This window comes from Numida meleagris, chromosome 4 (genome assembly GCF_002078875.1).
Source record: "Numida meleagris isolate 19003 breed g44 Domestic line chromosome 4, NumMel1.0, whole genome shotgun sequence".
Classification (NCBI taxonomy): domain Eukaryota; kingdom Metazoa; phylum Chordata; class Aves; order Galliformes; family Numididae; genus Numida; species Numida meleagris.
Window position 1 is genome coordinate 42447770 of NC_034412.1, and position 16159 is coordinate 42463928.

At 38.0% G+C, this 16159-nt stretch overlaps 1 protein-coding gene across 3 annotated transcripts in view; it reads right to left on the reverse strand.

Annotated features, from left to right (window-relative positions):
- Window positions 1-16159, reverse strand: part of SEC24B (SEC24 homolog B, COPII coat complex component) — a 42981-nt gene that overhangs the window by 26130 nt on the left and 692 nt on the right. For all 3 annotated transcript variants that reach the window (XM_021395405.1, XM_021395404.1, XM_021395407.1), the window contains exons 2-3: window positions 10814-11521; window positions 4184-4369 (exon numbers count right to left, since the gene is read on the reverse strand). In XM_021395405.1, the coding sequence (XP_021251080.1) occupies window positions 4184-4369; window positions 10814-11521 (894 nt within the window). The remainder of the gene's footprint in view (window positions 1-4183; window positions 4370-10813; window positions 11522-16159) is intronic.

The following is a 16159-nucleotide window of genomic DNA, read 5'->3' on the forward strand; positions in this document are numbered from 1 at the left end:
AACAATACACAAAAGCAGCACATGCATGTACCACTTTTTAAAAAAAGAGTAAAGCACGCTGCAGTACTTTATTACGAACACGCAATGTTAATACAGACTAAACATTTTCAAGGAACCTTAAATTTCTTTTGTCATGGGACACATTTTGAAATATGCTTGCAGTCAGAAAGAGACACACTAAGAAACGTAATTTCACCTCCCAGCAATCCGGTGGACCACAACAGCAAGATCTAAACCTTCAAAACTCAGCAGTTTGGGTTTTTACTTCCCATAGAAACAGTGTCACCATTACACTCGAGTGTTTTTTTATCTTAACACTATAAAGCACTACAGAAGTGTCATGGCTAAGTTAATCTGAAACCATCATGGTATTTAATAATCCCGACTCCAAACTTAAACCTACTACATCAACCATTATTATAATTAAAATATCAAGTACAAACGCTGTTACTTTCACGCTTTCTTTTTTTTAAGGCTAGCAGTCTCAGAGCACTGCCTCAATTTCACTTAAGAAAAACAACCGAGTCAAGGCAAAGAGCATCTGCGCACAGTGGAAGTACAAAGAAAACAGAGCAAAGCTGTACCACAACATTCTTGGAAGCTGTACCTTTCATACAGAGTTTAGTGCAGGAAGTGAGTGACATTATTTCCCTTCATCTGGCACATCAGCATTCTCACAACTCCAATCAAGTTTCTCCTCAATATAAGTAAGATACAACGAAGACAACCAAGGTAAAATGTTTTGGTTTCTCTGTACTGTTAACACCCAGGACTAACTCAGCTGCTTCACGTTCTCATCTTCTATGAAGGCTACAAGATGCACTTGATAAGGATACAAAACAAAACAAAACTTTCTCTGCCCCAAGAGACTACAGCTGAAGAAACCACATCTTTTTCTCAGGCCTACGAGAATTCCTGATGAATAAGCAGAACAATTAAATCATGATGAAGGAGAAAAATCAACTTAAGATCATTGACATACAGAGGTCACAGTGAAAGAAGCTCAGCACTGTGTGCGAGTGCAAAGACAGATTTCTAGCAAATATCACAAACAGGGGAAGAAAGGAAGTAGATCTACCTGAAAAGGGCGTGCCAATGCAAAAATTCCAAGCATGGCGAAATGAAAAGAAAGGAGTGAAATAGTCATTCTACCATGCCCCCTTTGGAATCTTTGTAACGTCTTGGGAAAAAAACAACAAACGAACAAGTAAATAGACTCCTATTTCTGGAACTGTCCCTTTTCCAGACACTGGTCACATACATGAAGATGACATGCGGTTCAGTAAGAATACTGAAAAGAAATAAAAATATGTGAGTGACAGAAATTTAGTAATGAGAAACTATGTCATTATGAAGTCTGGAGGCAGGGCTGGCTTACCTCTTAACCTGACCAGCTTGGGTAGATATTTTTATTTTTTGTTGCCAGCAGTACTACAAATTTCTGCCTTTAGGATACTACTGCATTCTGCTAGCACAACTTTCCAGCTACACAAACAAATCTGTGAACTGATCTGGTTGAAAAATAACCTCATTTAAGAAGTCAACCTCAGATGCAGAAGCTTCCCTCTCTGGTTCACAGCCCAGTGGCACAACCAGTAGGCCAGCATATGGGAGAAGGCAACTGAAGGACAGGCATGAGTAGCTGAACACAGCAATTTAACTGTCATCATAACTAATCATGATGTGACAACCTATTCTGTTTAGTCTCGTTTACAGTGGCCAATAATTTGTGAAAACCTTCCAGTCTTAAAAATTCCCTGCTTAAAAAAGGAAGGACATTTGTCTATGAAATAAACCAACTATCAAGATATTTTAAGTAACAACTACTCCTATCATAAAAGACTTTAAGTGTACATTTATGTAGGTTAAGTTTCATAATAGAGGCCTCACCAAAAATGAAAATGAAATAAGGACATGCAAAAATAGACTATATTCTAAAGGTCTTCAGTTGCATAAGCCTCATATTTTCAATGCTATAACGATAAGAACACTTTAATATTGCAAATAGTAATTTTTACTAAGTGAACCCTCCTCTTTTTCTTTGCTTTGTATTATTATTATTATTTTCTTTTTATTATTATTATTATTTTTTTTTTTTACACATCAGTTCCTCTCATCAACACAGAACCTAAGAAAGTCTATAAACAATGTCCAGACGGGACACATGCACACAAAAGTTCATCTCTAGGATGCCATTTTCAAGCAGATTACTTTATCTGCATTACAGCAGTATGGATATTTACTTAAGATGAGACAGGCTTGAACACATTTTCGGCATTTATTTTTCCCCCTGTAAGGACTTAGCCAACTAAACAATTACAATATTGTATGCTTAATGCATAAGAATGTCTGCACAGGGGCTTAAAACAAAGAAACAGACAAACTAATGCAAACTGTATTTCCAGAATGTTTCCATGTAGACAATACTACTGTTAGGATAAAAATCAGTCCATTTTATCACTGCATGAGAAACACGTGCAAAATTCTAACCACCCAGAGAAATATTCAGAAGATACGTTCCACTTTTTCAGTAGGTTAATTTCTACAAAAGAAGTTATCACACTTAACTGGTGCTAAAAAGGTATTCCAAGAGTACATTATGTATTTCAGACTCCTAAAACAGAGCCTAATTGAAAAAAGTTTAAGAAGTCTTCTAATGCTTACAAAAAATCACCATCTAAAAGTAGAAACACATCCGATGAGAGACAGATTAATTATTGATTACAATAATGTAAGTACAATCAGTTCATTGCAAGCTCCTGATGACTTAACTGCATATTCCTGATATATGTGCAGCACTGGATGTGAAGAGTGCTCATCCAGCTACATATTGCACTAACCTTTACTTACATCAACGATTTTGAATTTAGTGTAGAGTTCAGCAGAGACCACAGTGATTTGTATTTATTTACACATGAACACATGGTATATTATTTAGGAACGACTGCAGAAAACATATACATACATACAGTGATAATGTGCTATGTATACAGAGCACATTATGGCAAGCAAAATTAAACAGCTAAGTCCTTTTTCTCATCTGCAACAGGGTTATGCTGTTTCTTTGGAAGTTGAGCAGCGTTTTTTTTTTTCCTAGCAAACACACCTGCAATACAACTAAATTCCACCCAGTACCAAAGCAATCTATAGAACTGAGTAAGAATCAAGCACAGTTCTGAAAACTGATTTATTATTTTCCTTAAAATGGTACACTGTACATAGGACTTGGCAGCAATGAAGGATCAATTCACAAAGATAATTATATCTTCTTCACAGAAATTATTTCTTTAGGTTCCTTTCTCCATAGGAAAAAAAAAAAGAAGAAATGGAAGAAAAGGAGAAGTTCAGACATGGATGTCAGAGTGCTCTGAAAGTTAAAAGTGAAAAGCACATTGCGATTGCCAAACACCGCAGTTTTAGGTATTATTTTGAAAGCTAGCTATATCACCTTGTTCTGACTAAAACCAGCGTCTACTCCCAATCCGCACACAGAGTTATTTTTCCATAAGAATTTAAAATTCTGAAATTACCAGAAGAAAGCACAGCAAGAAAGAAGTAACTGCAATAAATTAGATTAGGAATACTAGGAACAGAGATATTAAAATGCCTAAAAGGCAACTCAAAACATCAGGGCTGAATTAGCAAGGCAACAGAAGGCTGAAGACCCACTCTTTATCAAGAGGCCCCCAACATGAGAATTGGAAGAAACTTACTTAAGGACCCTTCTCTGTTCTCCCACTAAACTCCTGCAACACCTTTCTACAGGAGCTTGCAGCTAGCATTAAGAAAACAACTCCACCATTGCTAATTTATATCTGATTTTGCAACAGATTGCTTACAAAAACTACTTTTAAGACCTTCTTCTAAGATGTCAGAATTGTGAACAACTTTTCAGAAAAGTAAGGGAACTCTGAGAAGTGCTTTGTAAGGAAAAGAAAAGTGAGTGCCAGGAAGGCAGGCAAGCCAGCGACAACATATAACCAGAGGAGATCAAACAGAAGAGGGAAAAAAGAAGTAAAAAACAAATAGAACCAGAGTGCCACAAACACTAAGGGAACTTGACAAGACGGGAGAATTCCTCTAGTCAGACAAATGTAGAAGAGCAATAAAGGTTCCAGCATTCACATCCGCACGTGGAACTGGGTAGAGGTCTGTATTATAACTTCCCATTCCCTTTTAGTACCTTCCTGAAGGGCTGAATCTGGTGACTGCGTAATGGAGGGTGAGGACCGTGGCTGTGAAGAAAGGCCTGGAGCTGGCGTCCTCACTGAGGAGATCAGAGCAGAGGAAGCAGGTGTCCCAACCCCAGGCTTGGTAAACTGAACGCTCTGGCTCACAGAGTGCACGGGCTGTGAAGAATCAATGCCACCTGAAAACAACAGCACAAAATAGGAACACTTTTTTTTTTGTATTTACACAAGCAAATACACAACACAAGCAATTACATTTAATGTTCATTTCACAACCACAAAAACAACACAGTACTTCAGACAGATGCCTTCTGTCTGAAGTACTTATGAAAAAGATGGATGTCTTTTTTAATGTTAAAGGTCTGTAATTTAAAAAACTCCACTAAAACGAACAGACTGCTCTGACAAGCAACAGCAAAAAAGGAAGATGTAAGGTAGTGTAATCAAGATTAAGCAGAAGCTAAACGAATGCATTTTTATTCCATCTCCCAAACACAATGCTTTCAGAGGCTCCTCTTCCTAGATAAGGGGAATGCAGGGCTATCTCTCTACCCATATCCCTCTCACAAGCAGGAAAACTCCAAGTCAGCTGTGTGCGACCAGGATTCTGCCTCCCTCGCAGGCTCCAGGTCTTATGCAATTTGTTACCCAATTACAAAACCCATTTCTAAGCAATCTGCTTCAATCAGCTCTGAGTACTCCACAGAATTTCTGATGTGTTTTAAACATCTGGACTACGTATAATCTGTTTTAAAAAGTCAGATTAATGCTTTGAGACACTTAACAGTCCAGTTGAAATTCCTATCAGATAAGGACAGTATAAGTTCAATTAAGTTTGCGTTAAACAGAGTCAATCTTTGTTTATAAATTGGCAAAAACGTTGTATTATCATTCTTTTTGAAAACAATTACTTTTTGAAAACTTCTGACAGACCAAACTACTAAAAACAAGAACAGAAAAAAAAAAAGATTTGACCAACACAATGACTCAGCATCCCAACACAGAAATTAAGCAGGAACAAAATTCAAATGTTTACACTTTCAGAGTATTAATTTACAGAATTCACCGAAGGCTGCACATGCAATGTTAGCTTTGCTTCCCCTGCACAAATAACAGTGCAGTGCATACAACCCCAGACTTTTTTTGTCATTAAAATAGCTGATATTTGATAGGACTTTACGGGGAAGTTGAGGCCTCCTGCCTCATTTAGAGGTGCGAAAGAGGTTTAAAATGATGCTCCTGTTTTTCTTGAACTCGTCTTCAAAATTGACAGCATCCTTTTTGCCATCCTAACAGCACTTTCATCCGTAATGCAGTTTTTAAATATAGCGTGTAATACATATCCTACTTTTTTGCAACTACTATCAAAATCTAGATTAAAACATATTTCTCCGAAGTACATGTACATGGCATTTTCTACCGAAATGTACCAGCATTTTCTATTGAAATGTACTTGCTGTAACCTACGTTTCCACACAACGCCTCATGGACTCCTCATGGAAACACCAACATCTGCCAGCAGAAATGACATTCTGGTAGCTACACAGTGTCCTCAAGCAAGATAAATGAGACAACCCGGAAGGATCTGTGATGTTAACATATCTACCTTGCTTTAGTAGCAGCAAGAGTTCTGCGTGGGATTTTGGTACTTTCCACACATCCAGTCAATAAAGCAATGCTTGCAGTTTCAAGCACTGCCGTAAAGCACTCTACGTGTTAACAGTGCCACGTGCTTAAAGTCAAAACTGCTTTCTGCTTGAACTAGCTGAAGATTTAGTACTCTCCTGCCAGATACTAGATTCCTATTTTCAAGCCTAAGCTATTGAAAAATTTCCTCCAAAACAATGCGGATCCTTATCTGAATAGGATTAATCTCTCTCATTACTGTAAGAGAATGTTTTTAAACTTGGAGCAAAAAATAATACAACTTTTCTCTTTTTATGGAAGTTGCAAAATTACATGTTAAACTTTATTTGGTGACTGGAAAGTTTTGGGAAGCCACATGTAAAAGTGAACAAATTTAATCTGCAAAAATATGTTGATAACTCATCACATGAGACAGTTTGTGGTTATGGTAAATTTTCTACTAATGTTCTTTTTCTTGGCTAGATACTGTGTCTTGCAACACACGTACTGATCAATTCTGGATGGTGTATTGCATTTCAGAGACAAAGCTGGACTGACCACACTCCCTTAAAGTTTCCCATTAGCTTATCCAGAGCGATCCTGGTTAGCCTATACAAAATTCCCAGCATTTGATGAAGACCTTTGTTATGCTGCATTAAAGACAAAACCCCATGTCAGTGACCAGCATTCTCTCTGTTTCCCCTTCCCCTCTACTCCCTTCTTTATGCACACCAGCGTTTCATTTATGTCTTTCAGCCACGAGGATAGCCTGCACTAAAAACTATCAAATGATTTTGTAAACAATCCCTTGGCTGCAAAAGCCTTACAACAAGGAAGTTCTACAGCTGGAACTTATGCTACAGAAACAATCAACAGAACTGTGTGAATCAGAGGTAAATCTTCATTTTTCCTGTATACTATCAACAGAAGTTTTTATTTCCAACTTGAGACCTCAAGTAGCAGGTAAAGTTTATCACAGTAGTATCTTCAAGTTTTCAGAAGAGATCCATCCATTTTGAGCTGCGACAGCCATGAACTTGATTGTTCACCCCTCCCCCCCCCCAATTTAGCATTTAATTTCTATGGAGAGATTTACCACCTCCTTGCAGCATCCTATCTCCACAACTTTCCACGCCACAGCTGCAGTCCCCTGCCCTTTTTCCAGCCACATCTGTGTTATATATACAGGATTATAACATTGCTACAGAAGTGCGGCAGCAAGGACTTTAGATCCCTATCTGACATAAAGAGAAGGACATGCATGAGGTCAAGAAATTCAAGTATCTCCAGGTCAAGCTGTCTGCCTATGATTACAGCACAGCAGACAAGATCCATAAAGCAAAGAAATCCATCCCATATAGCTTAAGGAGATCTGCCCCCAGTGATGGGGAGCAGAGGAGACTCTAGTAAAATCTGGGCATCCTGACTGACAAAACACTCAAATCCACACTGCCTGGAAAGTACCAAGAGAATAAGAATTTCAACTGAGATAACCTGGAAAATCAATAAAGAAAGCTACTGACCTAGAAAGACAAAAACCCTGAATAATACAGTGTGTTATTTACACAGGATAGCACTGTTCCAGATAGATTCATAGCAATAATGTTCTGCAGAAATACAGAACTGAAAATTACAAGGACAAAAAGTCTTCTAGGTACTCCAACCAGCAGTAAGAGAGGGCAATCAAATTTATTTACATGAACAGTCTTAGAAAACACTCAGGAATTCCAGCATATTTTAAGCAATTTTCAAGCAGTTTTGCACAGAATAAACTGAAACTGTTTTCTATCATTGTTTCCTTCCTGAATATTTCATCCTCCCTGCTATACTCCAGAAAATTTCTTTTTATGAACAGCTTATCACTTCCTTAGATTGCTAGCATGTTATACTCTTTCCAAAGATGTACCAAAAATGGCAAATCATTTTTGAGTTTCAACTCTTTAAAAAAAAAAAAAAAAAGACAGCCAACACTGTTCTCTATTTAAAAGTACTCCATCTGATTACAATAACACTGCACAGAGAAATGCAGAAAGCATTCCAGTGCCCCAAAAAGTGACTCAATTATGCCAGGACCAAACAAGTGTTCGGCTTCTGCCTTTGACTTGGTAACCTAGCAGTTGAATTTTTAACACATTTTAAGCCACAGATGTTGAATTCTATACTTTAAAAACAAACAAACAAAAAAACACCATACCAATAAAAACAAAAAAACCCCTAACACTCAGACTTCATTGGAGGCTGTTTAGTCTCAGACTTTATTAATGATGTCATTCTATAAAATTAAATAATGAGAGGCTGGTATGCCATGAATCCTACTTGAATAGTTGGAATTAAATCTGTATCTAGTGGAATTATACGCGACAATTCAGCCTGATGAAATACCTACAGCTACGCCTAATGCAGTCAAGTACTTGCACCAATACCAGAGAAAGAGCGGGACCATGCTAGTTCAGGTTTGATTTTTTAAATTACTGTGAATCCACGCCAAAGCTGCTATTTGAAGAGTATTTCAGCCGGTCATGCCAAGGTTGCCAGTAAACCAGATTGCTTTCCCTTCGGTCTGCTACTGGTTGCTACCTTGATTTGCTCTTTGCCAGTCAGCAAGTATAGAATCACTGCTGCATTAAGCTTCAACCTGAAAAACAGTTGGGACTGAAATAAAGAAGTAATGCTCTAAATAAATCAGTTCCTCGACGGAGTTGACTGTGCAGAGAGGCAGAGGGCATGCTTATCTCAGCTTTACAAGCTCGAAACGAGTTTGAATGTGGCATATGTAATGATGATGACAATCCAGCAAACAAACTAAATACTGCAATATTGCTCATGCAAAACAAACAGGATTAGTGTTTATTTTTGTAACTGTGAAGTACGTACCCATTAGATGTCGTTACCACAACGAATTCTATAACCTGCTCTTTGAAATTTAAGCATGATATTACTACTTTTTCTTCGACACACATGTAACGTGTCAAGCTTAAAGAGAGTAGATTTAGGTTGAATATAAGGAAAAAGTCTTTTACAGGGAGGGCGGTGAGACACTGGAACAGGTTGCCCAGTGATGTGGTGGCTGCCCCATCCCTGGAGGCTTTCAAGGTGAGGATGGACCAAGCCCTGGGCAACCTGATGTAGCTGCGCACGTCCCTGTTCATTGCAGGGGAGTTGGACTAGATAGCCTTTAAGTGTCCCTTCCAATTCTAAGGATTCTGTGATTCCATAATCTCAGTCACTCCCTTCAACTGTCCTGAATGGCTCAGAAAGAAGGCTATCCATGGCTCATACTGCTCTTCACAGTCTGGCCAGCTCCACTGTCTCACCTATAATACAACCCTTCCTTACAAAAATAGCCGTGAACAATATAACAGCCTTCAAAGAAAAAGGAAATCCAATTAATATGCATTTAAATGAAAAACTTGTGTAAATTAAGTTGTAAAGTCTGAGCATATAACAGATAGTTTTCCTATGACTACTGCAAATCTCATGATTCTAGAAAGATACTGAACAAATAATAAAAGATTTTCATACAACTACTGCAGTATACTGGAAGGATACCTGAATTTTGTCAAGTTCAGCTATTGGTTCTGTACTGAAGAGAATTCACTTTACAGGCATACTCTTAAACATTTAGTCCTTGAAATAATTCTTTTTTTTATGCTCAGACTTTAAATACCATTATTCTCAGAAGCTTTGTAAAGCCCTCCCTCTTTATTTTTTAAACAGTATTTTGTTTTGGTTTTGAAATATCAAATAAACATGCACAGAGTACCACATAGAGATAGAATTCAAATCTCCCAAAACTGAGCTGAAGGTTACCACTCATAGTTTGGAAACACAACAAAACAACTCTGAAACTGAAGTCAACCCCGACATGTACTGGATGAATTTGATTTAAGCAAAGCTGGTGTTCCCACTCAAAGCTTTATCATCTTCAAAACCATGTTCCTAGGTCTTAGGAAGCCTCAGCTACAAGTACTCCAAAACCAATTTCAGTGCTTAACTATAATCTGAAATATCTGGCATAAAGAAGGAAACATTCTACAGCTCTCTAATACCCACCTCATCAGAAAACTATTAGTCTTCCATAGCTTACAAGTCAGAACTGCATCCACTCAGAACATTACCAGTATAGAAGGACAACCAGAATTATCTTGCACACAGTATTTAGAGAATACAGCCTCACTCAGAGGGACAGCAAAATGTTTAATTATGCAGCCCCCCCCCCCCCCCCCCCCCCCCCCCCCCCCCCCCCCCCCCCACACACACACATCTAATTCCTTCTACTTTTCCTACCCTAAGAATGTGTAATCACCTTTCCCATGAAGCAGCAGAAGCTGAAGCTACCAGCAAGGACTGAGTGTACTTACCCTCGACTGGCACCCTCACAACCTCATTCTCTACTGCCACAACTATGCTAAATTAATGTTACTGCTTATAAAAAAAAAATCAGCTACAACTACCTAAATAGCTATTGCATGCAAATGCTTGGGTTTTTTTTGGTTGTTTTTTTTTTTTTAAACACACTAATTGCCCTCAAACCCATTTAAGCTTCCACTTCTTCTGAACTGTCTGAAGAGAGAAGAATGCATACACGTTCACTTAAGTAGAAGTTAAAAAACAAGCTTAAATCATAACATTAAAAAAAAAATTCCCTAGTCATCGAACGAAAAAAGCATACTTGCAATTAAGAAATTGCATCCTCCCTCAAAACAGCATGAAAGACTTCCCTTCTAAGTCAACTTACTTAAAAAATAAACAACAACAAACAACCTTTAAAATTCCCCCAGTAGTTTCTTTCTCTGTATCTCTCAGTAGAAGTACATCAATGATAGCATTAGTTGCTTTTGTGAGGCCTGTGCTAACCAAATGAGAAAAGCTTCCAAAATCAGTAAGGACAGAATTCAAAATTGTAACACAGAATTTCACAGAATGATCAAGTACAAAACAACAAAAGCAGGGGATTTCTGATGCTTCCCAGGTGCATTCTTCCAATAATACTGTACCTCTGTTTACTTGGTTGTTTACTTTAGCAACGGATCCAGTGATATTCTTGCCCAGGTTGTCCTGAAAGGACTGAGCAGATGAAATAGTTGATAATGTAGAGTTATATCCCACAGGAACATGCTGTTGAAGTGAATGAGGTACTGATGTACTCTGGCTAGAAAACGTATTTGTCTCTTTGAACTGTCCGGCTGCAGGAAGGCTCTGAGAGGTAAATGCCTGCCCATACACGCTGCTAGTAGCTGCAGGAGGATAGGAAACACTAGGGTACATGGCACTAGAAACCACAGGCATGGCGTAATGATCAGAATTAAGGGGAAATCCCTGAGATGCAACTGAAGAGCTGACTGAAGTGTTGTAGCGATCACCAAATGCAGAATATGACTGCTGAGCACTTGTATGCAAGTAGGATCCAGATGGTATTGCTCCTTGAACTGGTCCTTCAGTCAACCCCACTGTATGGGGAGGAGTTTTGTTGTAGAACTGCTGTGATTCCCGTGTATTCAACACATTGGTTCCCACAGGTGGTGTCATAACATTTTGTGCTGGTGCTGAATAGTAAGGAGACTGGTAACTGGCTCTATATTGATTATCCAAATGTGATGAAACAGCTTTATTGGGCACTTGGGAATAGTGTCCTGAGGGGGCACTGTAGTTTGGAGGATGCGAGCCATAGCCAGAGGGGAACTGCATCTGACTCTGCACGGGACCTGAAATGAAAAGAAAGCATCTCATGTATTAAAGGTGCATCTGACAACAGTGTGAATCTACTCTGTACTTTCTGTAGCTAAAAAGCAATTTGTTTCTTCTGGTTTTCTCTCCCTATATCTGAGATCAATGTCCATCAGCAGAACAAAACTATCGAACCAAGTACAATGCATGCAAAATACAACATCTAAACTCATTTGCATATACACAGAAGTACCAGAAAAATGGATCTCTTCCATTATCAGAAAAGATGCTTCCACTTCAAGACCCCTAGGCATCACATCTGTATTTTGAACATTTTAAGTTTTTAAGAAAATACTTAAGTAAATAACGAGCAACTGCAAGCAACAAACCAGTATTTCAGTATCTGAATACAACAATACGCCTTCAAGAAAGTGACTAAGGAAAACGAAAGGCTGCAGCCAAATCAGTATGCTAATATATAAAAACACAACTACTTGTCTTTATAAATCCTCAATGTGGTGACAAAGAGCAGTTATTTTTTTCCTTAATGTAATTTTTGTTTTTATGGAAACCATCATCTTTATGAAACTACAAAGTATCTGGAAAAGCACTTCTGTTTACTGCCTGATACTTTTATCAGGTAGAGGAGATGTTGATATCAGAGGCCTTCAGCTGTACCAGCAAGCAGCTCTGCAGCATTAGAAGTTAATTACATACCGGTCCAGCAAGGGTACATGTTGAGACACCAAATATTAAGTATGTCCAAATTTTATTTACTTACTATTCAAATGGATCGATGGTAAATATCAAACTCTTTCTCAGTTTCCCAAGCCCTAACCTCTGTTTTCTAGTGAACCATACTTGCATTTCCCTGGATTATTTCCTTCCTTAAAATCACCACACCCTGCTGCTTACAGCGTGCTGCGTGACGTTATTTCCCAGCACTTGGTGAACAGCGACACGCAGTGTGACGCTGCGCCATCCAAATTCAACAGCAGAAGAGAGAATGATGAATTTCCAATTTGCCTCCTTATATTGACTGTGTCAATATGCAAGTGTTACTTCTCCCAAATACGCTTCTGTTGAAGAATGAAGTTTTGAAGTCACTGCTGTCAAAGTAACATCCAAGTACTTTATGACTAAGTTGCAGGGCAATTGTAATAACGATTTATTAACAGAACCCTATAAGCAAGGAACATACCATCCAAAAGTACTTTCTCATCTAATTCGAAATACCTTTTCATGAATGACAACCCAAAACTCTGAGTAGAAGAGAAAGAAGCTAACAAACAAACAACAGTAATATAAGAGTGCTGTGTAAAGAAACAGTAAGGTCCCAGGGGAGAAAGCACTGGGGCTTTAAAACAACAACAAAACATCAATAGTTTTGAGGAGTATGTAATTTTATGCTTCTGATTCACTGTGTTCATGAAGTGGAAGCTACCTTGTCATGTTCTGTAGTTTATCCTCCTTTAGAGAGAATGATTTTCCAGTTAGTAACCCACTGACAACTACAGGCTACACTTACGTGAACTTGAGCAGATCTTCAAGCTGCCTTTTGCAGAGCAAATCCAAAAATACACAAATAACTTCCGTGAAGGCTTACTGCTTTCAGCAGGAATGTCATTTAGGGTAGCGAGGAAAGTTGTTCTAGCTGAGCATTCTGTGCGTTTGCTTCACTATGTTGTGGTATGCTGAATAAACCAACTGAGCAGGTATAATTTAGAAACTGGTTTAGGAGCACCTTGCTTTAAATAAACGGTTGCATATCAAATCATCTTGTAAAGCCTTGCAGTATCTAGCTCTGGTTTAAAAACACATCCTACATGGACTGATTGAATTACCAGTACAAAATACCAGTTCCCACATCATAGAATGCTCAACTCATCTTTATTCATACTTGTAAACAGAAACAGCTATTATTAGTTTAAAATGACACAAGAGCACACAGGAAAACCCCACGAAGTCGAGAAAGACACTGACATCTATGATTCTTTAGATTTCCAAATCCTGGCCCTCTGAAAGCAAGTACTTACAACTACAGAAGAAAGATTATCCCCATCATCTGAAACGAGCTTTATATCCATTTGATCATAAAGAAAGTGAATAGAAAGTAACTTGTAGCGCAATTAGTAGCTGAAGCTTTTAATGATGACTAGATAATTGGGCCACTTGCAACACGGGAAATCTGGGTATATTTTTGGTGTCATTTAGAAATCCGGTAATTGCACATTCTTGTCCTGCCGTCTCAGGCAGTGTACCTTCCTCCCCAAACACTTGACAACTCTCTATCATAAATTTTGTACAAGGAAGTGAAAGCTTTGTCTTCACACAGCAAGCATACAGCTAACATGCCATCTCCATAACAGTAAGCAGGGAAACTCTCCTGCCACAGACAAATCCATACCTCATAACGCTGTAACATGTAAGTACACGTGCATTAACAGCTGGATGCCAAAAGCCTTAGCACTTTTTCAGAGAAAAAAGTGCCATCATAGGAAAAAAAAAAGCGTCACAGCTATACTAACACCAACACCCATGTAAATTAGTAAAATTAGCTTGGTTTTCTAGTGTTGCTTGCTTGTATTTCTGTCCATGCATTCTCTTACCCGAATAATTTAACCTTCTGCCATGAACGTGTAATCCACAGACCCTGAATGTAAGCTGCCTTTCTAGCCAAGTTTCCTGCAACTTTCAGCATCTCTGTACCGAGCTGCAGAGAGCAGGCAGCCCTGCATGCCCTTCACTGCCAGCACACCACCCAGAGCACTGAGTCCTGCTGGGCTCTCAAAGCAGCTCAGAGATGGAATTCACCAGCTTCCCGTTTCGAAAACACATTCAGGAATTTCATACCTCTATCCTTTTCTTCAAATATAACTGTAACTATCCAAAAGACCTAACATTTGAGAAAGGATGCAAAACAACGCTAAATGACTTGATAATTAAAATGATGACCCCAAAATGCTAGCAGAGATACCAACTGAACTTTTTTTTACCAACTACTTGCAGATAATATTAAAGATCTTCTAGAGAAGCAAGGAAAATCAACACAGCCATCCTCTCAGCATTAGAAACGTCGATACATTTAGCTTCTAACAATGGCTGCTGGAAAAAATACATTTTTTTTTTTACTACTGATTTAACAAGCAACACTTTAAGCTTTCCCTGTTACATATAAAGCAACCTGCAAAACTACTAGGCAAGCAATTTTGAGCCTGCAACACTCCATTTAGAAGAACTGCACCTTAAAGCCCCTGACTGAAGAACAAAAGGCCAAGCAAGATCCTCTTTCTTTTTTAAACATGGAATTTAAGAATAGAATCAAATTGAGAACACTGAGAGGAAAAAAATAAATAAATAAAAGTATGCTAATTTTTTTTTTTTAATTTTTAACCTAAAGTTCTGTTAAAAATGATGTCTCCAAAGGTCTCAAATGGATGTGTTTACTACATTGGGCAAATCCTATTAAAGACAAAGTGGAACATCCGTTTTGCTATCACTGCCCATGCCACGTGCTTGTTTCTGCAACAAAAACAGCCCTGCTTTCATCAGATGCAAGTAACTTTGAAAGCTTAACCTGAAAAAATCCAGGTGTTATGAAATTAAAACACACAGAGCACTCCAAACATCTGCAAGGACACACGACAGCGTGTTTTACAGCCAATACAGAACTTCACTGAAGTAATTTACATTTAACCTCTGTTATATTGATGTAACATTAAATTTTAAACCAATAACAGCCTTTGTGAAATTTAGTTTCTATTTGATAGAATGGAAACTTCTAGTGCAGTCTTTTTCTGTTACTATTCCCCCTCACTATCCCTTCTACTACAGTTATAAAAAGTAGCTTCAAATCTTGTGTTACGTTATATAACTTCAGAAGATTAGTACTTAAAGACTCACAGACTAATTTAAGAATTTTAGGATGCTGGTGCTAAAATATAAGTAGTGACAAATTCAGAGGTCTGGCCTACAAATTAAATATGTATCATGGAACAATACCTTAACATGGAAGCCAAAGGTAACAGGAGTAAGTTAGCAAGTTACACAATAAAGATGACAGACAATTACTGAATAATATAAACTTCTCAGAATTAATAAAACAAAAACCATACATTTGGCCCACAGACAACAAATGATCTACCACAAGGTTTAAAACAAGGAATACTGACAACAACATGGAACTGATTTATTAAAATAATAAGTACTAATGAGAGTTTTTTAAAATTGCTGTTTCGTTTGATAAAAACACAGGAATGAACAAAGTTGGTTTCTGTTTGTTTCCGAGAAACACACTTCCAGATTACTGTTGATGGAGTATCTGAGTCCTGATAATGTTGTGCTTTTATTAAAAGCCATCTAAGATGGAGTTTTCTACAAAATTTTGACAAGTCTCAATGTTACAATATTAAAGTTCGTCGGATACATCTGTAACAGCGGTTCCTCCCTAAAGGGTACAAATTAATTACCTTCCTCACAATTCATTACAGTGCCTTTTGCCTGACCCGCCAAGTTACTCCAAGCCTACTTGCGAGACCTATCACCCAACTACCCTTCGCACATGAGAATTATTCACAAGCAAAAATGTTGTAGGTCATTACCCCGCACCGCATTCCAGCCTGTGCAGAACAATGCCTGTGCACAAAAAAAAAAAAAAAAAAAAAAAAAAAAAAAAA